This window comes from Carettochelys insculpta, chromosome 8 (assembly GCF_033958435.1).
Source record: "Carettochelys insculpta isolate YL-2023 chromosome 8, ASM3395843v1, whole genome shotgun sequence".
In the NCBI taxonomy this organism is placed as follows: Eukaryota; Metazoa; Chordata; order Testudines; family Carettochelyidae; genus Carettochelys; species Carettochelys insculpta.
In genome coordinates this window covers 8,616,958-8,641,349 of record NC_134144.1, presented here as the reverse complement: position 1 = coordinate 8,641,349, position 24,392 = coordinate 8,616,958, and the positions used below count along the sequence as shown (strand labels likewise).

At 45.2% G+C, this 24,392-nt stretch overlaps 3 protein-coding genes and 1 long non-coding RNA gene across 18 annotated transcripts in view; 2 read left to right on the top strand and 2 right to left on the bottom strand.

Annotated features, from left to right (window-relative positions):
• UNC80 (unc-80 homolog, NALCN channel complex subunit) overlaps nucleotides 1-5,742 on the top strand; it is a 181,778-nt gene extending 176,036 nt beyond the window's left edge. For all 3 annotated transcript variants that reach the window (XM_075000740.1, XM_075000738.1, XM_075000739.1), the window contains one exon: nucleotides 743-5,742. In XM_075000740.1, coding sequence (XP_074856841.1) covers nucleotides 743-1,012 — 270 coding nt within the window. In that variant the 3' untranslated portion in view covers nucleotides 1,013-5,742. The remainder of the gene's footprint in view (nucleotides 1-742) is intronic.
• The window catches only part of LOC142016656 (uncharacterized), a 23,910-nt gene extending 5,469 nt beyond the window's left edge, over nucleotides 1-18,441 (bottom strand). For 2 of the 9 annotated variants that reach the window (XR_012646354.1, XR_012646353.1), the window contains exons 1-3: nucleotides 12,360-12,596; nucleotides 5,432-5,655; nucleotides 658-758 (exon numbers count right to left, since the gene is read on the bottom strand). This is a non-coding gene — a long non-coding RNA (uncharacterized LOC142016656). Of the gene's footprint in view, nucleotides 1-422; nucleotides 759-5,431; nucleotides 5,656-11,574; nucleotides 11,853-12,359; nucleotides 12,597-12,955; nucleotides 13,305-16,467 lie in introns of those variants that run through there. The other 7 variants (XR_012646355.1, XR_012646357.1, XR_012646359.1 and 4 more) reach the window with 7 other exon arrangements.
• On the top strand, nucleotides 12,815-24,392 carry RPE (ribulose-5-phosphate-3-epimerase). 5 transcript variants are annotated; one of them, XM_075000748.1, is made up of 7 exons: nucleotides 12,822-12,972; nucleotides 13,734-13,825; nucleotides 21,592-21,671; nucleotides 22,457-22,596; nucleotides 23,119-23,253; nucleotides 23,436-23,522; nucleotides 23,954-24,392. In XM_075000748.1, exons 4-7 carry the CDS (start codon nucleotides 22,459-22,461, stop codon nucleotides 24,074-24,076), a joined length of 483 nt encoding a protein of 160 aa, XP_074856849.1. In that variant the 5' UTR covers nucleotides 12,822-12,972; nucleotides 13,734-13,825; nucleotides 21,592-21,671; nucleotides 22,457-22,458; the 3' UTR covers nucleotides 24,077-24,392. The 5 variants fall into 5 exon arrangements, with proteins under 5 accessions (XP_074856846.1, XP_074856849.1, XP_074856848.1 ...); XM_075000745.1 differs by lacking the exon at nucleotides 13,734-13,825 and having other exon boundaries at nucleotides 12,815-12,972; XM_075000749.1 differs by lacking the exon at nucleotides 12,822-12,972 and having other exon boundaries at nucleotides 13,749-13,881.
• The window catches only part of KANSL1L (KAT8 regulatory NSL complex subunit 1 like), a 111,625-nt gene continuing 105,677 nt past the window's right edge, over nucleotides 18,445-24,392 (bottom strand). Inside the window, exon 16 of the transcript XR_012646351.1 lies at nucleotides 18,445-20,263. The gene's annotated coding sequence lies outside the window, so the exon portion shown is untranslated. The remainder of the gene's footprint in view (nucleotides 20,264-24,392) is intronic.

Sequence of the window (24,392 nt, the reverse complement as noted above, 5' to 3'; positions counted from 1 at the left end):
AAAAACACATTACTGCAGCATGTTGCACTGTCGTCAAGGTGGGTGATTGCAGCCTATTTAGACAAACCTGAGCTAATGTCAGTCTAGCAAGCAGGAGTGCCAGGAGCAGGAGAACCACAGCACATGGCCTTCATCCTGGACCAGCCACTCAAATATTACTCAAGATTCAGAAGAGGGTTGTACAGTGCAGGCAGATACTGCTGCCACTGAGTTTCACACTAGCTAACCACATGTAATTGCAGTAGGGCACCGTTAAAAAGATGCTCTTTGCTGTGCAATCTCTGCCGGAAAAAAGTAGGTGTTAGTTGTCACTGAAAGTAGAGGATGGTGTATAATAAAATTATAACCCAGAAGTTAAAAATGACCGAGACAAAGTCTCTTTTCTAATGGGAGGACGCATCCTTTGCCAAAGAGATAGAAAACGTTTCAGAAAAATTATGGAAAAAGTGTAATGCAAAAAAATGAATTTCAAATTGCAGTGTCCTTTTAAGCAATGTCACCTTTTTTATTTCCATCACAAATTCTCAGCCAGGAGAAAATTAATTATTTTTGCATAAAATTTTAAGGTTAGGTAGATTTTTACACATTTCATATAAACCAAAGCAGTTATGGATTAGTCTTTATTAGCTAGTTGAGATGAATAGACTTTGCATATACTGGCTTTTTATTGTTTCCTCTTCCCCTTTTCCCCCATTCTCTTCCCATAAGAACGAGTCTGACCTCAAGCTCTCCTTGATTTCAGAGTGAGGCACTTCCCACTGAAAAGGAAAAAGAAAGAGAGGAGGATTTGGAGCCCCGGGCAGCACAAGCGCATAGCCTGTCTCCTGCACAACTTTCTGACTCCGAGGACTTTGCAGGCCTTGAGACTACCAGCTTATTGCAACATGGAGACACTGTCCTTCATATCAGTGAAGACAATGGGATGGAAAATCCCCTGCTTACCAGCCAGTTCAGCTTCACACACATTGAGCTTGGTGAGACTGATGTTGACTTAGATGAGTCCCATGTTTAAATGACTGGGAACCACATTAACATTGGAGGAAAGAGAATGTAGAGCATCATTAGAGAAATTGTACTTTCTCTGTAGAGTTTCTTGATAACTATTGATGAACTAATCAAAAAGAGCACTTTAAATCCCACAAGAGATGATATCTAATAATCTATTTTCTACAGATTGGCAAATATGTTTTAGGAAATAAAGCTAAGCCTTTTTGGCAAATCTAGTTCGGTTCAGGACCAACCCTAAAGAGAATTCTAAAAAATCCTATGGTTGCAGTTCATGATAGACCCTCCCAGGACCAGAAGAGAATTCTAAAAAAATTCTGTGGTCACATATCTGTTTCCCAAAATCTTGATCTACTAGAAATCTACTGAAGTCTGCAACTTCTTCAGCAAAAGTGCATTACTTTAATATAATATAGTAGACTGAAAAACCAACTCTGATGAGGCTAGCCACTTTAACACTTCACCCCAAAGTTTATTTTTGTTATTTCAGAAGGGTTACATGGTATCTGAATCAAACTTGCATTAGTGAATATTGACAATGAACATCAAATTAAGGATTGTTTTAAATAATACGCCTATGCCTATACTTTCTAATCCACACAGCAATACCACCTACCATTCAATAATTATAAAGCTATGTGTTGACACTGCAGAATTTAGCAGTGTTTACTTTAGTCTGTTGGTTTCATTGCATTCTGTAAGATATTATCCTAGTGCTAGAAAACTAGTCATTCTGTGCAAAACTCAATACATTACATACCAAGAGAAAGAATGCACCTGCTGTGCCCAAAGATAGATAAGTAAAGGATTAGTGATCTGTTGATGACCCATTCTGTTTAAATGCATTAAGCAACTCATGTAAAGACCACAGCTGGAATGTGTGGAATTTGTAGTAAAATTTGAACCTCTCTAATCTGGCACTCTCTCGTCCAGCAACATCTGTAATCTGGCATGATTTTTAGTTAGCCAGATGGCCACCTATCATTAATGTGGACAAGTTTTTTGTGGTCCCATAAAGTTTGTTTACAGCCACCAGTCCTGGCTCTCAGTGTTCTGTGCTGTTGTTTAGCTGAAATTTACCCCAAAATGTCTTCTGAGAGGCCAGTAAGCAGTGGAAGTGTTGGTAATGCTGCTAGACAATAGTCATCTCCCGTGGTCTGGCAAATTCTCTTGTTCAGCACCAATCAGGTCCTGAGGGTGCCGGACTAGAGAGGTTCAAGCTGTACTAGGCAACAACTTAACTGATGCAAATATTTCTTCTGAGGCACTTAAAAATGTATATTTTAAGTAAACATATATAATCCATATTTTCACATTCCTGTAAAACAGGACTAAATATTGTAGGGAATAGACCTAATGAAAGAATATATTTTATGCACACTGAGATTGTATTTAGAAAGGCTCCGTTCTGTGTGTGTATAGGAATATGCACTAATTATGACTCTGCATGTGTAGATATACATGCATAATATTTATACATATATTGTGTCCCTTTGGGGAATTGAATGAAGTTGTGGAATGAGTTACAGTTGTGCTGCAGGATCAGGGGATTAAACCAAAACTGGGCTTTAGTCATTGATTTCCAGGAATGCCGCAGGACAGCTGTGAGGCGTAGTGTGAAACTGCAAGCAATGCCTGTATTTACATGTGTGTTTGTACAAGCACATAACACATTTCAACCAACCCAGGTAGAATGAGCTATTAGACTTAATTAGAAAACTTATTCTTACCACTTTTAAGAGCTTTCTAAAATGTATCACATAAAATCTTTTAAACCTTTGAATCTGAACTCATGGTACTAAGACAACATGATTGTAGAGTTAAAATCAGATGACCAAATAAGTAAAGCCTACACCAGGCAAACAATACCACCTAAAATAACATTATATTTTCTTAAATAATTTTTTCCCAAAAATATTTTTTTCTGTAGAACACTGTCATACCCAGCCTGTGTGATGGGCTGGTACAGTAAAACAGGTTTTAATGACACTCATTTAGGATCAACTACAGTACTGACTTGTGGCTTCAGTAATTTCAACCAATAAACTTTTATATCTCATGTATCCTCTTCATATACATGAGTCCTTAGGAGCCCTACGTGTACAACAGAGAATACGATTGGCCCTACGTATTATTCATATACACATTCAATGGATACCCTAGGAACAACAAAATGTATTCTTTTTCTCAAGTTTGTCTACCTAGGCCCCAGTCTAGAAGTGTCCTTTTGCCTTCACTGAGAATTAAAGGAACTTTGCACCTCATAAGAAGCGCTTGTCACCTTGCAGGACTAAGACCTTACTGTATAGTGGGCAATCTTAAAGTCATGCAACATGGTCAAAAAAGTGTCTATATAAAAATGGCAGCTTGCTAAACACAGATCATGGGTATTCTGAATTACAGCGGATTATGTCGCTGACTTAAATATATCTGACTTTCTTTGATCTCATAGCACTACAGAGCTTGTGCCACCCCCTCTGTAGGAGAATGCACTGGATTCTTTCCTAGCTTTGGAATCAACAAAAGAATTACAAAATACATTCCATGTGTGGAATTGATATTATTAAGAATGATAAGCAAATCAGAAAGAACACAGCTTCTCTTTCAGGTCCCAGGTTGGCTTAACTGCAGTTGGAGAGGAAAAATATTGTATTCATAAACTAAGTTTGATACAGAAATAACTCTAATTATTAGAAAAATAACTGTGATTTACTACATTAAATTCAATATTTGTAATAAATGTTTCCATTAAGGTTGCCCACTGTTACAAGCTGAATCCATCTCAGCAAGCCATAGCAAAGATTATAAATGCCTCTTTTGAAGTCCACCTTCCAACCAAACAAATGCATTATTCAGGTGGCCCAGAAGATGGCTATACTTTTCATTAGGTACTTATGAAAGCAGGCTGATCAGTCTGTGTACGTGTAAATTTTACTTTCACATTGGTTGCACTTAATATTCTACTAATTAGGTGCATAAACATACTTAAGCAGAGTTTGTGAATTTTTCCAGTATCTCTATAAAGTGACTGGTATATTTTTGCTGTGAAGGAAAATTATGCTGCTTAATTAGTTTTAGAGGCCTTAAGTGCATGTCACATGTCTGTCAGCGTTTGCTTCTGTTGTGTTGCCTCAATGTTTTACACTAAGTTACAGTTGTCAAAAGGATAAAAGATAGAATTCACACTGCTTGTGTTCAACAACTAGTCCAGTAATTAAAATAGAAGGCTCTGTGCTTAATCCTGTTGTACAACATTAGACAAATTTCCTTTTTAAAAGGCGTTATGTGCTGCTTTAGGAGATTACTTTCCTCTGTTGCCAACAATGGTTGTTATAATTTAATGTTTATCTGTCATCTTTTGATGTGTGCCTCACTCAAGCTTGCCATACATCCTCCAGCACAGCCTCTTAGACAGGGAGGATCATTGTACTAGGAATGTTTGTAGCGATCCACTTGTTGTATACATTTCTGTCTTCTTACTGTGACCGTAACTGTGCTGAATGTTTAGGTGTATTTATGTGCACAGATATGTGCATAAGAACGTCACATGACATATCTGAAATAATAATATTTCCAAGATTTTTGAAGGAAAGAAAACTGTGTTCCAAAAGGAAAACAAGACATAAGTTCAAAAAAGATCAAAGCTAGAAACTCTTGTTGAGTTGAATCCCTAAACCAAGTGTAAGTTTGTATAAGTGCAAGTTCCCTCTTGATTACCAAACAAGGGCTTTCAGTTTGAAATTTGAACAAAAATTAAGCTTTAACAAAGTGGTTTTTAACTTCCCATTACCAAAGAAATGTTTAAAGGAAAAGAAAGAAAATAGGAGAGAAAGTAGTTACAATAGGCCAGCCAGATATGGGATTAAAATATTATCTCAGGGGCAGTTAAGCAGTACACCTTCTTATTTGCATTTTCTGTTATATTGAAAGGAAGCCAATCTTGCTGTGCCAAACAAAGGTAATAGAGTTTATTGTAAGCAAGTGAGATTAGTGGGCTTAAAACAAATTCCTTACATAGAACTGGCTAAAACCCATGTCTAATTTTATATACACTTCACACATTACAAGTGTGTCATCTATTTTTCAGAATCAATACATTGGACAATAAAAAAGGATTAGGAAAATAAAAGCCCTTTAAAACTAATTTGAATGCTTATGGACCCAAAGTCATAGATCTAAAATGAGAAAACTCATCTATTGTACTTCCTAAAAGTACCTAATAGCAAAGTCAGTGATGTATGCCAAGTGACCAAAGACAAAGGATGAAATACAAATAGAGATGTCTGAATTATGTTTATGAAAGAAATTATAAGAGTTTAATGTTCAAATATGCACAAGTAATAAAATATATCACAAAATTAATGTGTTGTGCAGTGTTCGTGCGGGGTGACCATACATAATTCTTCCAGAGAGAGCCTCCATCTACCGAACTTGTCTTTCTTCTTCGAGTGGTCCCCGTGGGTGCTCCACAATAGGTGTCGGGCTCGCCCGGCGCTGCAGATCAGAATTCTTCTAGCAGTTTCTATTGGATCGCGCATGCACCAACGTGCACCGCTCCCTTGCGCACCCTCGGTCATGTGCGCGATCCTGTCCCCGCCAGTTCCTTCTCAACCGCCATCGGCTGCAGACGGAATCCGCTCCGGCTAAAGCCTGAGACAGATAAGATAGTTGTTTTTATGTGTTAGTTCGTTGTCTGTCACTATTATACAAAAAAAAAAAAAAAAAAAAAAAAAGAAAGAAAGAGAAGAGCATATTAAATAGCAGAGAGGAGAGGGGCGGACAATAGGCTGTTAAGCCGTCCGCTGCCCTGAAGGCCGTGAATGTTATTTTGGGTTAGAAAGCACTGATTAGTGGCTAAGTACCCTACTAACAGTAAAGACTCACTGCGATGGCTTCCTTGGGGTTTAAGAAGTGTGAGTCATGCCGCGAGGCTATGCTGGCCTCAGATGGGCATAGTGAATGCATTCATTGCCTGGGGGAGTCTCATGTTACCCAGAAGTGTTCCCACTGCGCTAAGCTTACAGCCAGGGCCAGGAAGGACAGAGAAATGAGGCTCAAAATGATCTTGTTTGATAAGGCCCTCCAGCCTGAGCCGCCGGAGAAGCCTCACACAGAAGGGCCCTCTGGGTCGCATAAAAGGAAGGCAGCCTCTTTGACCCCCTTTGTGCAGAAGAGGAGGAAACTCTCCCTGGCTCGATCCTTGCCGGCGGTCCCAGCGAGCAGGACGAGTGGAACGCAGAGCCCCCAGCCGTGAGCTGATGAAAGCGGCAGCGCAGCAGCGCACGTGGCCGAGGCCGGGCCTCCGACTATACAGCAGGTGGCATGGAAGGCGCCGCGAGTGCCAGCGCAGCAAGCACCGGAATCGGCGGCACCTCCGCAAAGCGGCACTGGCTTTCGCGGCAGGGGCACCCAGCACGGGGCCTACCAGCGCCGGAGGAAGCTACCCACGCGGCACCGCTGTTGACAGTGCCGAGCGCGGCGCCGCCGACAGGGCCGAGATCCCCGGCACTGGAGGGGGCAGCGCCCACCCTGCAGGGGAGGGGCAAGGCTAGAGCTAAAACTTGGCACCTTAGTCCATCTCCAGGCGGGGCTGCGATGCCCTTATCACCCAGCCCCCCTCCTGAGATAGACACGCCGCACCGCCGGGCGGCAACTCCACCGGCTTATTTCGGGCCTCCCTCTCCATTCCTCCAACCAATTTTGCCGTGGCTCAGGCCACCTTCACCATTTTTGGGCATGGATCCCCTTGAGTACTATCACAAACCAGCTTCACCACTATCAATGTTGTCACGGAGATCCCGCTCTCCCAGACATCATGGGTACACTCCCTGATCGTGGTCCAGGTCTCCATCACCAGGCCCTAGCCCATGTTGCTATGGTCATCCTCATCATGCTGAACACAGACACCGCAGGTCTAGATCCAGGGGCAGGTCCTTTCCTACTACTCATCAATACTCCCGTGTACACTCTCGCTCTGGGAGGGGAATGCAGTTGTCCCAGGGGGAATTAGGTCCAGAGTCCCGAGACTTCCCTTCACAGCCCACCAGGGAGCAAGTATACCACCGAACTCGGGAGCCAGAGGATTTGGGGGAGGCTTACCCCAGCGGTTCCTCCTCATCCTCCCCAGATGAGGCCATTGCCCCCGGGGATGTCTCCCCTCCGGATGACCTTAAACAATTCCAGGAGCTGTTCAAAAGAGTAGCATTCACGCAGGACATTCAAATAGCAGAGGTGCAGGAGAAGCACCATAAACTCCTGAAAAATTTGAGACCCCCGGCTTCATCTAAAATCGCTATCCCGCTGGATGAAGCCATTATGGAGTCAGCCACTAACATATAGCAGACTCCGGCCTCTATTCCGCCTACGAACAAGAGAGCGGATAAGAAGTACTTCGTCCCAGCCAAGGGCATGGAGTTCCTGTTCAGCCACCCACAACCCAATTCTTTGGTGGTCGAATCGTTCCAGCAGAGGTTGAAGATGTCTCAGTACAAATCAGGGGGGTCGGATAAAGATGCTAAGAAATTAGAGCTGTTCAGCAGGAAGGTCTACTCCTCCTCTACCCTATTATTGAGAATGGCAAATTACGCGGCACATCTATCAAACCATAACTTTGACAATTACTCTAGACTCACTCCTCTCATGGATTCACTTCCGGAGGACAAGAAGCCAGTGTTAAAGGCGATTGTCCAAGAGGGCTACGCAGCATCGCGGACGGGAGTCCAGATTGCCGTGGACGTGGCGGACACAGCGGCACGTTCAACAGCCGCAGCAGTGGTAATGCGTAGGGAATCCTGGCTCCAGACGTCCAGTATCCCCAGAGACCTACAGGCGAAGGTCGTGGATCTTCCTTTTGACAAGCAAAAGCTGTTTGCGGACTCAACCGACTCGGTCCTCCACTCCAGCAAAGACTCGAAGGCCACACTTAAGACCTTGGGTATTTATACTCCCCCATACAAGAAAAAGAAATTCTATCCTCAGGAAAGACGCTACGCTTACCAACCACAGCGTGCACAATATCAGCGAGGCTATGACCAAGTGCGCCATCAACAGCAGCAGCAGTACAGGGCCCCCAGGCGATGTTCTCAACAAAGCCGTACACCCTCGGGGCAAGCCCAGAAACAGCAAGTTTGACGGGTATGTCGAGGACTGCACTATCAACACCATCACTCAATGCCATTCTCATATCATGTTCCATCAGCGCCTCAAACCGTTCCTCTCCCAATGGCAAAAGATCACAACAGACAAATGGGTGCTAGAAATTAAAGCCACAGGTTACACGATCCCCTTCCAGACACTTCCACTGACGAAACCTCCCACCCGGCCTCATCTCAGGGATGCTGCCCACGAGGCGAGGCTGAAGCAGGAGGTAGATCACCTCATGTTCATAGGGGCGGTGGAAAGAGTGCCGGAACAATTCCAAGGGAAAGGTTTTTACTCTCGCTACTTCCCAACAGAGAAGAAAACAGGAGGCTGGAGGCCGATTTTGGATCTACGGGGCCTCAACCGTTACTTGCGCAAGCAGCACTTTCGAATGATTACAGTTGCCTCCATACTTACGGCACTGGACGATGGAGACTGGTTTGCAGCCCTCGACTTACGAGATGCTTAATTTCATATAACAATCCACCCGGCACACAGACGCTTCCTCCGCTTCATGGTCGGCGGGGAACATTTCCAGGACAGGGTTCTTCCGTTCGGCCTATCCTCGGCACCCAGAGTCTTTACCAAAACCCTGGCAGTGGTATCAGCCTAACTGCACAGACAGGGGGTGTTTATTTTTCCATATCTGGACGACTGCCTACTGAAAGGGGCCTCAAAGGCAGAGGTCCTACGCATGATACGCGTCACCGCGAACACGTTTACTTTGCTGGGCCTAGTTATCAACCTCGCAAAGTCAAAGACCGAACCCACGCAAGATATAGAGTTCATAGGGGCACGCATAAATTCTATCGCATCAAGAGTATACCTGCCCGACGCCCGCTTCCACGCCATCAACTCCCTGGTGCAAGTCATGACGTACAGCCCCGCGGTGCCGGTCCTAACGTGCCTGCAACTGTTGGGGCACATGGCAGCAGTGACATTCGTGGTACAGAATGCCAGGTTACACATGCGAAGCCTGCAGTATTGGCTGGCGAGTGTTTACAAACCGGCATCCCACGCTGTCCACAGGGTAGTGTCGCCCACGACGGAGGATCGCAGATCGCTAATGTGGTGGGAAAATCCCAAGAACCTGCTAGTGGGGGTGCCCTTCCACCAACCACAAATTTCTATTTTTCTTACAACCGACGCCTCCCACATAGGATGGGGAGCGCACATTGGCAGCAAGGTGACGCAAGGGCTATGGTCCCCTGCGGAACAGACACTGCACATAAACATACTGGAGCTCAGGGCAGTGTTCAATGCGTGCAGACATTTTCGGGAATACCTGCACGGCAAAGTAGTCGGGATCAATACCGACAATACCTCCACTATGTTCTACATCAATCGACAAGGAGGGGCACGATCCCGTGCGTTATGTGCGGAAGCAGTCCGATTGTGGAACTGGTGCATCGCCAACAACATAAAGTTGAAAGCCTTGTACTTGCCGGGCGCCCACAACGTGAAGGGAGATCAGCTGAGCAGGCGCTTCGCACTCACGCACGAATGGCAGATCCGCTCCGACCTGCTACGGCGCATATTTCGTACATGGGGGTTTCCCCAAGTCGATTTGTTTGCCACCCAGTACAACAAGAAGTGTCCCCAGTACTGCTCCAGAGCAGGAATAGGGCGGGGGTCCCTGGGGGACGCATTCATGATTTCATGGAAGGGCCCTCTACTCTACGCGTTTCCCCCCACAACACTTATCCACAAGGTTCTGCAGAAAGCCAGAAGGGAGAGAGCTCGCATGATACTCATAGTTCCAACTTGGGACCAGCAACAATGGTTTCCCTTGCTTCTGTGCATGTCGGATCGTACACCACTCCCCCTACCGGTGGCGCCGGACTTACTCACGCAGGCTCAGGGGTCCATAGTGCACCCGCAACCTCATGGCTCAGCGCCTTAGAGAGCACGTGTATGGAGGGAGTACGACAAGTCTTGGAGTGTAGCCGAAGGACCTCCACCAGGAGGACTTACGAACAGGAATGGACACGCTTTACAGCCTGGTGTTCCACCAAACAGTTACCTCCCCTTGACGTTCCTATAACCGTAATACTAGAATACCTATTGGACCTCAAACGAGATGGGCTTTCTCTATCCTCGCTAAAGGTCCACCTTGCTGCTGTATCAGCTTTTCGGCATAAAGAAGAAGGGCCCACCGTATTCGCCCACCCTATCGTCACAAGGTTCTTGAAGGGGCTGGTAGACCTGTACCCCCCTCGAAAACCGCTACCGCCGTCATGGAGTTTGGACTTGGTGCTCAGCGTGCTATCGGGACCAACCTTCGAACCATTAGCCACGGTGCCCCTCCAACTCCTTACTAGGAATACAACCTTCCTTCTTGCGATTACGTCAGCCCGCAGGGTGAGCGAGCTCGCAGCAGTGATGGCAACGCCGCCCTGCACAGTATTCTCAAAGGAGGCGGTAATCTTACGGTTACACCCAGCCTTCGTTCCAAAAGTTTCCTCGGAGTTCCATCTTAACGAACCAATAGTTTTACCCTCGTTTTACCTGAAGCCTCACAGCTCCAGCAAGGAGGCACGCCTACATCTCCTAGATGTGAGAAGGGCGTTGGCCTTTTACATAGACAGAACTAAGTCCTTCCGGAAAATGGACAGGCTTCTGGTGTCTCTCGCTCCCAGGTCAAAAGGGGAAGGCCTCTCTTCCCAGAGAATTTCAAAGCACATTGTGTCCTGTATAAAAATGTGCTACGAGCTTCGAAAGACCCCTTTGCTGGCCCCGCCTAGGGCTCACTCCACCAGGGCGGTGGTGGCATCAACAGCCTTCTTCAAGGGAATCCCATTAAAAGACATCTGTAGAGCAGCGACCTGGTCATCCTACGACACCTTTGCCAAACATTACGCCCTGTATCGGGTGTTCGATGAGGATACCCGTCTGTCGACAGCAGTCCTCTCAGGAGCAAGCTGCACATGAATCGATTCCCCACCTCCTTACTTGGGTTTACTGCTGGGTAGTCACCTATTGTGGAGCACCCACGGGGACCACTCGAAGAAGAAAGAGAAGTTACTCACCTGTAGTAACGATGGTTCTTCAAGATGTGTCCCCGGGGGTGCTCCAACACCCGCCCATCCTCCCCACTTCGGATCTCTGTCTGTTGTTTTTCAGGAGCATCCGAGGCGGTTGGTCAAGGAACTGGCGGGGACAGGCTCGTGCACATGACCGAGGGCGCGCAAGGGAGCGGCGCGCATCGGCGCATGCACGATCCAATAGAAACTGCTAGAAGAATTCCGATCTGCGGCGCCGGGCGAGCCCGACACCTGTTGTGGAGCACCCATGGGGACACATCTCGAAGAACCATCATTACTACAGGTGAGTAACTTCTCTTTGCTGTGGCTGACATTCTTTGAACAACTTTCCCCCACCCCTGCAATTCCTTCCAAATGCCCAAGCGATAATCAGCAACATATTTGCCTTGTTTGGAGGCCAGCCCAGTGACTGCATTCATATACACTTCATAAGGAGGTACTGGGGAAATCCAGCTAACGTTCCCCCTTTGGCTGATCAGCCGGATCGAGTGACTCTCTAGGGCAGGCTGGGCGGGGGAGCACAGCTCAGCGCTGCGGCACAGCCAGACTGGCTTACACCCTGACTGCAGCAACAAAGAGGAAGCCGTGCTAGTCTATACACTATCAAAACAAAAAGCAGTCAAGTAGCACTTTAAAGACTAGCAAAATGGTTTATTAGGTGAGCTTTCGTGGGACAGACCCACTTCTTCAGACCATATCCAGACCAGAACAGACTCAATATTTAAGGCACAGAGAACCAAAAACAGTAAGCAAGGAGGACAAATCAGAAAAAGATAATCAAGGTGAGCTGGGCATTGTTGGCACATGATGGCATTGCTGGCCCAGATACTTTGTATATTGGACAGAGTTCTAACTCCCTTAGACAAAGGGTCAATGGGCACAAAACAGACATCAAAACACTCCAGATCCACAAACCAGTTAGTCAACATTTTAATGGAATGGGGCATTGTGTCAATGACCTCAAGGCAGGTGTGTTACTGAAGAGGAATTATCGCTCCGTTTTGCAAAGGGAAACATCTGAGCTGGCTTTTATATTCAAATTCGGCACATTAACAAATGGTTTAAATGGTGATGGGAACTTTCTGAGTCGCTATAGGGGCTCGTCTGCACACTTGGCTCAGTCTAATTCTTGACCTTCCCCCCGACCCCTCCACGCTCTGATTTGCTCACCTTGATTAGCTTTTTCTGATTTGTCCTCCTCGCTCACTGCTTTTGGTTCTCTGTGCCTTAAATATTGGGTCTGTTCTGGGCTGAAGAAGCGGGTCTGTCCCACGAAAGCGCATCACCTAATGAACCATTTATCTAGTCTTTAAAGTGCTACTTGACCGCGCCAGGTACAGCGGCCAGAGCCCAGCCTCAGAGCAACAGCCCAGGCAGCTGGGTGCCCTGGGGGAGGGACTTGCCCGACCCGACCCCCGCCCCGCGGCCCCGCGAGAAGGCAGGCCAGAGGCTGAGGCAGCGCGCCTGCGCCACATTTCCCGCGCTGTGTTGCATTGTGGGGCTGGTAGTCCCTGTTAATTCTAGGTTGCGAGCGGCGTCGGCCGAAGAACTACAAGTCCCAGGATCCTCGGCGGCGAAGGGTGAGTCTGTCCGTCCCCCCCGCCCCACCAGCTGCTGCGCATGCGCCTGCGTTGCGCGTCGTTCCGGGTGGCGGGGCGGCCATGGCGTCAGGTTGCCGTGTTGGCCCGTCCATCCTCAACAGCGACCTGGCGGCGCTGGGCGCCGAGTGCGGCCGCATGCTGGACTCCGGGGCGGACTACCTGCACCTGGACGTGATGGACGGGTAACCGCCGCCGTGCGCGCGGCCGGCTGGAGCGCGTGCCCTGGGCAGCCCCACCCCCGCCACGTCCCCCCGCCGCACTCTGCGGCCTGAGAGGGGCCGGCGCGGCGGCTGTGGAGACGCTGAGGGTTTTGGAGAGGGGGAGGGGCTCATTTCCCCTCTCCGGCGGGAATCGAGGCTCGGCGCGACGCGTCATTGGCCAGCCCGCGACAGGGCAGGCGGGCGGGCTTACCCCTGACTGGCTCAGCAGTCGCACGGGCGGGGTGGGGGCTCCGCCCTGGTTGGGCCGCAGACCGGGGCTGCTCCAGCTGGGCTCCCCCGCCTGTGGTGCCCGGAGCGCTGGAGAAGCTCCCTGTCTGCAGCGGGCAGGGAGCTGCTCCAGCCGCTGCCGGTTAATTGTAACTGGCCCGTCTCACCCGTTGGGAATGAGGCAGATTGGTTACCATGAACGTCCCTGTAATTAACGTGAGCATGTCAGCTAGCGGTAGGGGCAGAGGGACAGCGGTAGGGGCCCAAAAGCCGGCAGTACCGCTGCGTGGGGGAGCTAGAAAGTATGGTTACAAAACCGCCTTGGCCAGGCCAGGCGAGCTTGGGTGATCTCAAAATGAAAAAGGAGTCATGTAGAAAGTGGAAATTAAGATAATCTTATAGGATGAATACAAGCGAACAACACGTGTTTGCAGGGGTGAGACTAGGAAGGCAAAGGCACAAAACCGGCTTCAGTTCACTAAAGAAATAAAGGGTAACGAGAATTCATTCTATAGACATTAGAAGCAAGAGGAAGAGAAAAGATTGGGTGGGTCCACTGCTCAGTGAGGAGGAAGAAACAATATCGGGACACTTGGAAAGGTCAGAGGTGTGTAACGACTGCATTGTTTCGGTCTTGACCAAGAAGTCTGATAAAGGAAGCAGGTAGGTTTAGAAGATATATTAAAAAAAAAAAAAAAAAGGTGGGGGGTCATTTAAAAATTACTTAGAAAAGTTAGATGGTTGCAAGTCACCGGGACATGAGGAAATGCGTCCTAGAATACTTAAGGAGCAGATAGGGGAGGTATCTTTAGCCTTTAGCTATCATCTTTGAAAAGTCCTGGAAGTTGCGAGAGTGATTCCAGAACACTGGGGAAGTGCAAAGATAGTGCCCATCTATAAAAAGGGAAATAAAAACAACCCAGGAAATTACGTACCAGTCAGTCTAACTTCTGGCCTGGGAGAGATAAGAGCGCAAGTAATTAAGAAATTTGTTGCCAAACATCCAGAAGAAAATAAGGTGATAGGGACACTCCCACTGCATGCTGGCTGAGGGGGGAAAGGGTGTCACTTGTGCCACCACTGCTTTCCTCCAGCCCAGCACCTGAACCCGCTCCTGCTCCATGCATTGGCAAAACCCAGCACACAATCTGCCCCTGTGAGTCCTCCAGCGTCTTTACACTACCATTTTCATTTGCTGGGCAGTGGGGCTGCCCCTCTGCGCCCTCCCCCTGAACTGTATGGCTGCATTCAGGTAACCGCTGGTGCGCCAGCAGAATTGCTCCTGCCCACACTGCCACTACTGCTCTAGGGACCTCCCGAGCACAGGACTGGGAGTGTTCGTGTGCTCATGGCATGCATGGTGGGGAGGGAAGACACCCCTTTAAACTGGCTCTCCATCTTTGGGCTTGTGTGTTTCAGAGACTTTTAAAATCTCACCCAAGACCAATGTTCCTCTACTCTTTTCCTCCTCCTCCCCACCCCACCCCCAAGTAAGCTCAGTGTGTCACTTCCAGTGCCATCTGGGGGGCCCTGCTAATTGCAGGGATGAAAAGAGGGGCCCATTGTAAAATGTTTGCTCATCCCTGGTCTAGAGAATGTGAGCTATGAGGGAAGACTGCAAGAACTGGGCTTGTTTGGTTTGGGAAAGAGAAGACGTGGAGGGAACATGATGGCTGTTTCCAAGTACTTAAAAGAGGGTTACAAGGAGGAGGGAGAAATATTGTTGTTCTTGGCCTCTGAGAACAGGACAAGGAGCAATGGGCTTAAGCTGTAGCAATGGGAAACTTGCTACCTGTCAGGGGAGTTAAAACCTGGAATAAATTACCTAAGGAGGTTGTGGAATCTCCATCACTGGAGATATTTAAGAGCAGGTTAAATAGACATCTGTGAGGGGTGTGTCTAGACTAGCATTTCCCAAACTAATTTGCCCATGGAACACTCTTGGGCTTGGAATATATTTATGGAACACATACATGCTCGTGGATGGGTGGGCAGTACAGGGGGGTCCACACCAAAAATGGCTGCACATAATGCTCAAAAGTTGATTTAAAAGAGTTAGGTTTTTTAGACCTCCTTTATTTTTACAAAGAACAAACAAAAACGAGAAAATGATCTGAATGAACAACTAATGTTCTTCTGATAGGAGGACAGTTAGTGACCCTATAATTAAGTTTAAAAATTAAGTACAAACCCAAAACAAAACATCAATATAACAGCTCAAAGAAGTATGATTAGTCTCATTCTTTTGTACAAAAACAGAAAGGACAATATTGTTCAAAAAAGAACTGTCCTTTCTTAAAGCTTAAAAAAATTTTCTGAAAAAGAAATGCAAAACAAATTAGGTACAGAAACATTTTTAAATTTTGTGTATTTATGTTATTTTTACAGAAAATTACTGGAAAATAAAACTAACATTTAACAGTTTTTTTAAAGGGAAGAGTGCTTTTGCATCTTGATAACAGATCTTCTTAGTATTAGGAGCGATGCTGTAGAGTTGGATCCTCATCTCAGGTGCAACATCATATGATTTCTTTGAACGTGACTTGTGCAGAAATAATCTGAATCAACTGTTTTGGCACAAGTTGTGTAACAGCTATACTACTCTGAATATGTTATATTTATTAATATACCTACAATCTAAAGACTGTTCAAATATCTTAGTATTTTCGACACACTCAATTTCATATTTAATACTTTAGGAGGGAAATATTGCTAGCATCAAATTTTTTTTTCCACAGAACACCTTTTCACGTTGAATGGAACACCAGTGTTCGTGAAACATAGTTTGAGACATGCTGGTCTAGACAGTACTTGGTCATACCATGAAGGCAGGGGACTGGACTCAATCTCTTGGGGTCCTTTCTAGTGTTCTGTGATTCTGTTGGTTACTGGCATACATGATGATCTGCACAGTAAGCTGATTTCCCTCATTTAGGATGCACTGCGAGAAATGGGACAGCCAATCCCCAAAGATGATGGTGACTCAAATATTTATTGTCAGCAAGCCAGCATAAAACAGCTTCTGGGTTAATCAGAAGTTCAAACTGTGCAGGTCCCTTAAAGTACCTAGTCTCAGGCCACTACCTGGGAACCCCTGTCAAATAAAGTTGTAACAATCCCGAGAGATGGAACACGTTACCTTCCAGATATTTCAGACTGTTTCTAAATGTGCACTTATAGCCAATTCTTATTAACTAAAATTTATTAAAATAGAAAGGAGAGTATTGCTTAAAAAGTCGGTATACATACAGACATGAGTTCAGTTCTTGAGGCTCAGTTATATAACAGATGATCTTGTAGTTGCAAAAGTTCTTTCAGAATTTTATCCATGGTTGTAGTTCAAAATCCATGTCCAGAGTGATTCCAGCCAAAGTCCTGCATTTCAGTTCCTGTGGTTTAAGCTTCCCATATATGAAGTAGATAACCTCATTCCTCTTCCCCCACCGCCCCCTTCCCCCCCAAAAAAAGTGATGCAGGACGGCATGACACATTCTTATCTCCATCCCACGGTCTTTCCACTCTTAGTTCTGTATCGCTGCAGGTTCTAATCCAATTCTAGGTCTATTACTGTATAACTGCAGTGGTTTATAAAAAACAAGCTTGTTTAATCATTGTAAGATTCACTGTGGAAGCAACAATATAATTGAAACATTTTACTAAGTTGAGGTAAAATTTAGTTGGAACAAGTGGATAGGATCTGCTTTTGCAGCATGTTTCTTGTATGTCTTATGTGACTTTTGCCAAGAGCAACAGAACATAGTTAATATTCATACAAACTCTAGCCAGTGTTTGGAACCCAGTTAACATCCATTCAGTGTAGATATTATGTCCTTCATAGTGTAGGAATCTTGTTATTTAGCCAAGACAGCAATAAGGTAGTGTGCCTCAGTTTCCCTCACCATACAGCATAAGTTCTGGAATACCTTTTTCTCTTGTGAGGTTCCAAGACTGTGTTACTGTGCAGGCACTAACTGTGGAATATCACAAGATCTTTTAACATAAAATATGGTTTGTTTTTTATGTATATATATCACTCTCAACATGCTCGAGGGCTTTTCAAAACAGATCATACACATGGTACATTTTTACAGTTTTTGGTATCAGCAAACACATCAGTTAACATTAGCAATAACAAATTCGTTACAAGTGTACGTTTGCAATTCTTCTTGACATACCACACCTTTGGCACAATACAATTAGAGTTTTGGCATCTTAGGGTAACACAAACATGGCTTCCTTTTGCAAGATTAAGCACTTTCCTTTCTCCTTGCTCCCAGGGATGCTAAAGTTTAACCAGTAAGCCTCACCCTAAATGGATGAGGCTTGCTGGTTATAGTTAACGGGTATGTGCTGGAGCAGTCTGCCGTGGGTAGGGGCCCACTGTGAGTTGGGGTGCTCCAGCCAGGCTGGAGTTCTGAGTGGGTGAGGCTGCTCCAGTGCCACAGGCAGGGATGCTCCAGCTGGACAGGAGCAGCTCTGGTCCCTGCTGTGCCACAAGCTGGGGGTGCTCCATCCTGGCCAGAGCAGCCCCTGTGCACGGCTGCTGGGCTGGAGCAGCCTCCCCGTTGTGCCTCGCTACCAATCCATTTAACCCTTTTGTTTAACCAGTTAAACAATTAAATGGGATTTTACATCCCTGCTTGCTACATAAGCTCAAATCCTGATCTCCCTTGCTGAACAGAATCATTGGGCTGGCTGGGTGTGTCCTCTCTGCTGACCATTTCCAGCAAGCCCTTCTCTCCCAGGTCTGTCAGGTAATTTGCATCAAAACACACCAACTTGTTCATCAGTTAATTGGTACTTATTCTAAGGCTGGGTTCTGTTTTAGAGCTATATCACCCATTTTCACTAGCCTGTAAGATTCAAAGTTCCGTTGTCCTTCCATGAGCAACCTCTGCTTCCACACAGAATCAGATGCGAAGTTCACTAAGAGATTGCAAGCCATGTTTACAGTGTCTAGAGATGGTACGTCACTTTCCATGTCTTGCATGCTCAAGAGATTAATTGCACTGCTGTTCTGCTCTGCACTTTTAGCTGCCTAGTGTTTTCTCTGGACCTGAGACTCAGACTCTCTGCTTACAGAATTATCATGGAGACACGCCTGTCCCAACAACACCGCCTGAAAACATTTTTAACAGAAAAATCTTCGGTGGTAAGAACTGAAACAGGTCTCTCAACAGAGAAACTCTTTCCTTCTACAGACAGCCAATCATCCTGATCTCCCTCAGTCAAATCATTTTCACTCCCTTCAGTTACAACCAACTGCTTACAAAAACCGCCATGAGGATTCTCTTCCTTAGGTGCTTTTAGCAGCATTTTAACTTCATCTAGCTCTATGTGGAAACATTGCTGTTCTGAGCCATAACTGACTCCTTTTGAGTTTGTTGTACTCAGAATAATCTCTGGCCCATGAGATGGATTTTTATTAGGGATGTTAAAGTTTAACTGGTTAACCAGGTGGGCTGGAGCAGCCCCCAACCCACCACAGATTGCTCTAGCAACACAGGGCGGCTGTGGGCACTCCACCTGGGCCAGAGTAGTTCCGTCTGAGGCAGTCCCAGCAGGAGGGGTGGCTGGGTAGGCCATTCCAGCCCAACTGGAGTGCCCCCGCCCCAGGGCTGCTCTGCAGCACTGCCCACCCGCAGCGGCAGCACTGGGGGCAGGGACACTCCAGCTGAGCCAGAGCAGCCGTCCCCACATCTCCTCTGCCTGACTGCCTCCACATCCATTTATTTAAGCAGCTAACCAATTAAACTGGATTTTACATCCCAAATTTTTATACAGTCCCCTTTCAGGCAAACAAACATTACTATGTCCTAATAAAATTTTTAGTCTTTAAGGTGCCACCAGACTCCTTGTTGTTATTGTCATGTTCCCTGTTAGTTGTCTCTTTTCCAAGAAGGAAAGTTCCAGTCTTAATAGTCTCTCCTCATACAGATCTGCCTTGAGTGGTAATAGCTAATTTAGACCCCAGCATTTTGTACACAGAATTATGTTTTCAAGTGTGCATTACTTTGCATTTATGTGGCATTTTGTTGCCATCACCCAGTTTTCGGAAGTAAGTCCCAGGAAGATTGTGAAGAGCTACAGAACTTAGGATCTCGAGTTGATTTTTATCAGCAGCAAATTTTGCCATGTCACTGTTTACCTACTTTTTCCAGATCAGTTCTATGACTTGAGTAGGACTGTCCATGTAGAAACCCCTGGCGAATACCTTTATTTGCATCTCTCCAGTCTGAAAAGTGCCCATTTATTCCTGCCTTCTGACCCATATCCTTTCACCAGTTATAGATGCATGAAAGGACCTTTCCTCATATCACAATGGTGCAGGTTTGGGAATCTCCCTCACATCCTCAGAGGCCAGGCAAAGAAATCATTTAGTGTGTCTGCAATGGCCTTATTGCCCTTGAGTGCTGCTCTAGCATTTCGATTGTCCCTGGCCCCACGGGGTGTTGAGCAGGCTTGTGTTGTATCTAAGAATTTTTTTGCCATTTTTGAGACTTTGGCTAGCTGTTCTTCAGATTCCTTTTTTTGCTTTCATAATTATATTTTTACACTTCATTTGCCAGAGTTTATGCTCCTTTTTATTTTCCTCACTAGGATATAAAGTTTGCTTTTTAAAGGATGCTGTTTTGCCTCTTTTTGCTTCTTTCATGTTGTTTAACCATAATGGCGCTTTTTTGGTTCTCTTAACTGTTTTTTTTTTAATTGGGGTATACATGTAAGTTGAGCTTCTATTATGGTGTCTTTAAAAGGTTTTCATGCAGCTTACAGGCATTATACTGTAGGTACTATACTTTTTATTTCACTACCTCGTTGTGTAGTCTCGCTTTCTGAAATGAAATGCTATAGTAATGGGCTATTGTGCCCCAGTCCACCATTACAAGATGTTAAAATTTAATTATATTATTGTCGTTATATCAGTCAGTCCAGCGATATTGGAAGACTTACCAGGTCCCCCTTGCTCTTTTCTTAAGATTAAATTTGACCAGTTTTCCAGTATGTCATTGTCCAGACTGGACAAGAACTTCAGGTGAGGCCTCACCTGTGCCAAATAGAGCAGGACAGTTACCTTCCACATCATACATATGATAAAATTGTCAGTACACTCATATTTTGCATGTGCAAATTGACTTTAGTTTTTGATCCACTATAAACCCAGATACTTTTCAGTAGTGCTACAATCTAACTGTTTATTCCTATTGTGTGGCTATGCATTTGGGTTTTTTGTTGTTGTTCTTGTGGGTTTTTTGGTTTTGTTTTGTTTTTTAAACCCCTTCCTAAATGTAGTACTTTGTACTTGTCTTTACCGAATGTCATATGGTTGATTTCGGAATTGTTCACCATCCTTCTCACTTGAAGAAAATTGATTGTGTTCGTGAAAATTGGAGTCTGAAAGCCCTATTTAACTTTATGTAGGTGTAAATACATGCACGCTCATTCTTTCATACACTTAGAACAATAGTCCCACTGAAAGCGCATTTCTAGCCTTTTGAATTCATCATAGTTTCTTCTCTAACAACTTTTTTTCTGATGTTCAAACTAAAACTGTTTGCATGCCAGTTTCTGTACACTACACTGAATAGATTTATTGTATCGTAATACCTGGAAGCCAAACTGAGGTTTGGGAGCTGACCAAGGACATTGCAAGAGACAGTCCCTTTTCCAAGGAGTTTATGGCCTAAAATAGGCAAGATGTAAAAACAGAGGCAGGGAAGAGGCAGAGACCCCCCTTTGTTGAAGGTCAGTGGCAGATCTGGGAATTAAACAGTTGTCGTCTTCCTTCCTTCCTTCCTTCTCTGAACTCCCCCACCTCCACCTGATTCCCCATGTGTGTCCTATCTACAGAGATACAGACAGACCTGTCAGCCGTACATCATCTTTGACACCAGAACTAAGAAATCAGATAGCGTCAGAAGACAACCCCCCCCCCACCAAAAAATCAGGGGGGGAGAGAATATAAGTATTATGTTAAATGTAAACTCCTAAAAAGGGAAAATTTTAAAAATATGTGATAAGGGTAAGGAAGCTGTTTCTGTGCTTGTTTGATTTCAGATAGTTAAAATCAGCATTTATTTTTCTGCATAGTAAAGTTTCAAAGCTGTATGAAGTCAGTTTTCAGCTGCAGACTTTTGAAAGAACTACAGTGTTTTTTTTCACTCACAGTCTGTGTCCCCGATGTGTTTGTAACTCACCTGCTGTTGTGCTAACGACATATCTTGAACATAGCCTATAAAGATTTGGCTTTATATTTCTTGTAAAAGTAGATCAATATAAAATTCCTTATGGTAGTCACCCTCCAGTGAAACTACACAAAACATAACAAGGAACCGCTGCTTAAAAAATGAATAAATTGCTTTTTCTAATTGTTAGGCACTTTGTTCCAAACATCACATTTGGCCACCCTGTAGTAGAGAGCCTTCGAAAGCAGCTGGGTCAGGAGCCATTCTTCGGTAAGGACTTGGTCTTTTCAAACTCTTGAGTAACATGGTGTTATACCGAAAACACCACACATTGTGAGTTTGAACCCCAGCTGTGGACTGTAAGCTCAGGCCATAGTTCAGTGGGGTAACCTCAAAATTGTTGTGCCATTTCCCCGTCTTGGGGCTGATTTTGTACTGTTATAATTTAGACTAGCCTTATGCCAGGGGCCATGATGGTGGCAGGAATCATTGGCGTGTGGTTACATCTCATTCCTCTACATGTGGGAAAGCTTAGGAGGGCCGGTGTAGAGGCCTGCTATGTCAGCTGAGGATTTCCCCAGCTTCCTGGTCCCTAGAATTTGTGTAGCATGAAGGAACCATGGCCTTGGCTCAGGGATCACCAAATATTTCTGGCCAACCAAAATGGCTGTAAAAAAATACGGTTTCCAGTTTAGCTACACAACATGAGAGGGAGGGGAGATTGTAATATGTGAATTACTGTTGTTTTTTAATACTTCTAAGAAACACATTCTCCTGTGGTATTTCATGCTGTAACTTAATTGATGTGCTATTAGGCTTAGGTAGTAATTTATTTTAAATGCATTCAATATTACCATGTTTAAACATGGACTTATATTCTGCATGTGTTTTGTATGAATTAATATGCAAACAGCTTATGTTTTTGTTACTTTTCTGGAGCACTGAGTACATGCTGTGAACATGCATTCATTACAGATAATACAGGTTGGTTGGTGCAGTGATACATTTCAAGTGTGTCTTGCTTACTCATGCTTGTTTGTCTTGATTCCTTTCAGATATGCATATGATGGTTGCCAAGCCAGAGCAGTGGGTAAAACCAATGGCTGTAGCAGGTGCAAACCAGTACACATTTCACCTAGAGGCTACAGACAATCCAGGGGCACTGATTAAAGATATTCGGGAAAATGGGATGAAGGTGAGGAGTTGGTGTGGCAAGAGTAGTGTGTGTGTGCTATATTGCAGTAGCTGCTTTGCTGTGACACTGAAAGATCTGGGCAGTATTGTTCCTGAGAACTAGTGAAATAAAAGTAATTTGTATTTGAATAGAAGTCCTAGAGACAGAGTGGCACCTTCCTTTAAAGCAGTTGTCTGCCATACTATGGAGTGCATCCCACTAAGGGCATGTGGAAGAGTACAGGGGCACGGCCCAGGCCAGCCTCCCTGGGGACAAGGCAGGAGCACCATCCAGCTCCTCTCTAGCCCCAGGCCAGGCCCCAGCTATGGCCTTGGACTGAGGGGCCACAGATAGATTACATTCTGGGTGTGGGAAGGGTGGGATATAAAAAGCTTGTAGACCTCTGCTTTAATGCAGTTTTACTACCTTGATTGTTCCTACAAAATATTCCACATTCTTAATACAATTACTGATTGTGTAATAGTAGCCAGTGTCAGAGATGCCAGTGCCACAGCTGCATGTTATCTTTTCCTCCTTCTGTAGGTTGGCTTGGCCATCAAACCTGGAACTGTAGTTGAATACTTGGCACCATGGGCCAATCAAATAGACATGGCTTTGGTGATGACAGTGGAACCTGGATTTGGAGGGCAGAAATTCATGGAAGACATGATGCCTAAGGTAGACTCTGTTTTATTAAATGGACCTTTCCATTCCCTCCAGCCTGAGAACTGGCAAGGGAGATGAGATTCTGTTAACACATATTCTTTATCATTTAAATGTTAGAAATTGTATAGACCTAGGCAGCATCACAGTGTTAAGACAAGTATTTAACTTTTGTGGTTTTTGTATGAGCTCATTAGGTTCAGTGGCTAAGGACACAATTTCCTTCCCTGGATATTGAAGTGGATGGTGGAGTGGGGCCAGACACCATCCATAAATGTGCTGAGGTAAGATTTAAGTGAATTGCACAATTTGTCTTATTTTAAGATGTTCTGTGTCTTAGATTATAATCTCCCTCCTGGCTCTTTCAGTTTGGTTATTTGCAGCACCATGGTAAGCGACCTGTTTTAGGTAGTCTTCCAAACCAGGATCCATCCTACAGCTCTTGTTTTGTCACCTCTGCTTATGGTAGACGTAGAACTAAACTAGACAAGAGTGCAGCAGCAAAGCTATTTGGGGAGATTACTCTTTTCTCACTAAAACAATTTCTTAACGTATAGAATCTGTGTTGAGAGTCTTATTTAAGAGAGTTCGTACATGTGACAAGTGGACAGTAGTGAGCTACCTTTCCTCATTAAGAATTTTCACAGGTTAGAGCATACTGCAATTGTGCGATGGTAGTTCCTATTATACATCTCACTGTTTAACCTTCTTCCAGGCAGGAGCAAACATGATTGTGTCTGGCAGTGCTATTATGAAAAGTGAGGATCCTAGATCTGTCATCAACCTCCTGAGGAATGTTTGTTCCGAAGCTGCTCAGAAGCGCTCCCTAGACCGATGAGACCTGCACTGTGAGTGGTTCCTATTCCAGTGTGGAAATGCTGCTGCTGAACCAGGACTGCAGCATTGAAGAACAGAGCCTTGATTGCAATGAACAATGAAGCCAGCAGTTGTTTTTCTCATGTTGGAAATGCAATCAGCCAGTGCTCTCTCTTAAATGGCCTGGTGGCTCATTTTATAGCAGATAACAGGGACTGGATTGAAACGGAAGTCAGGCAGGTTTTGCCTGAGAGGGGATATGGTGTGGAAGAGTGTCTGCTCTGTGCATTCCTACAAAACTGTGTTTGAAATAAAACTCTTCTTGAGGTGAAAAGTCA

What these genes read in the sequence shown, in the direction of transcription:
- RPE (XM_075000745.1), top strand. Translation starts at nt 12,851, where the DNA reads ATGGCGTCAGGTTGCCGTGTTGGCCCGTCCATCCTCAACAGCGACCTG. An exon ending in GGGTCAGGAGCCATTCTTCG is followed by an intron (nt 21,672 to 22,456) that starts GTAAGGACTTGG and finishes GATTCCTTTCAG; the next exon opens with ATATGCATATGATGGTTGCC. An exon ending in TGGAAGACATGATGCCTAAG is followed by an intron (nt 23,254 to 23,435) that starts GTAGACTCTGTT and finishes TGAGCTCATTAG; the next exon opens with GTTCAGTGGCTAAGGACACA.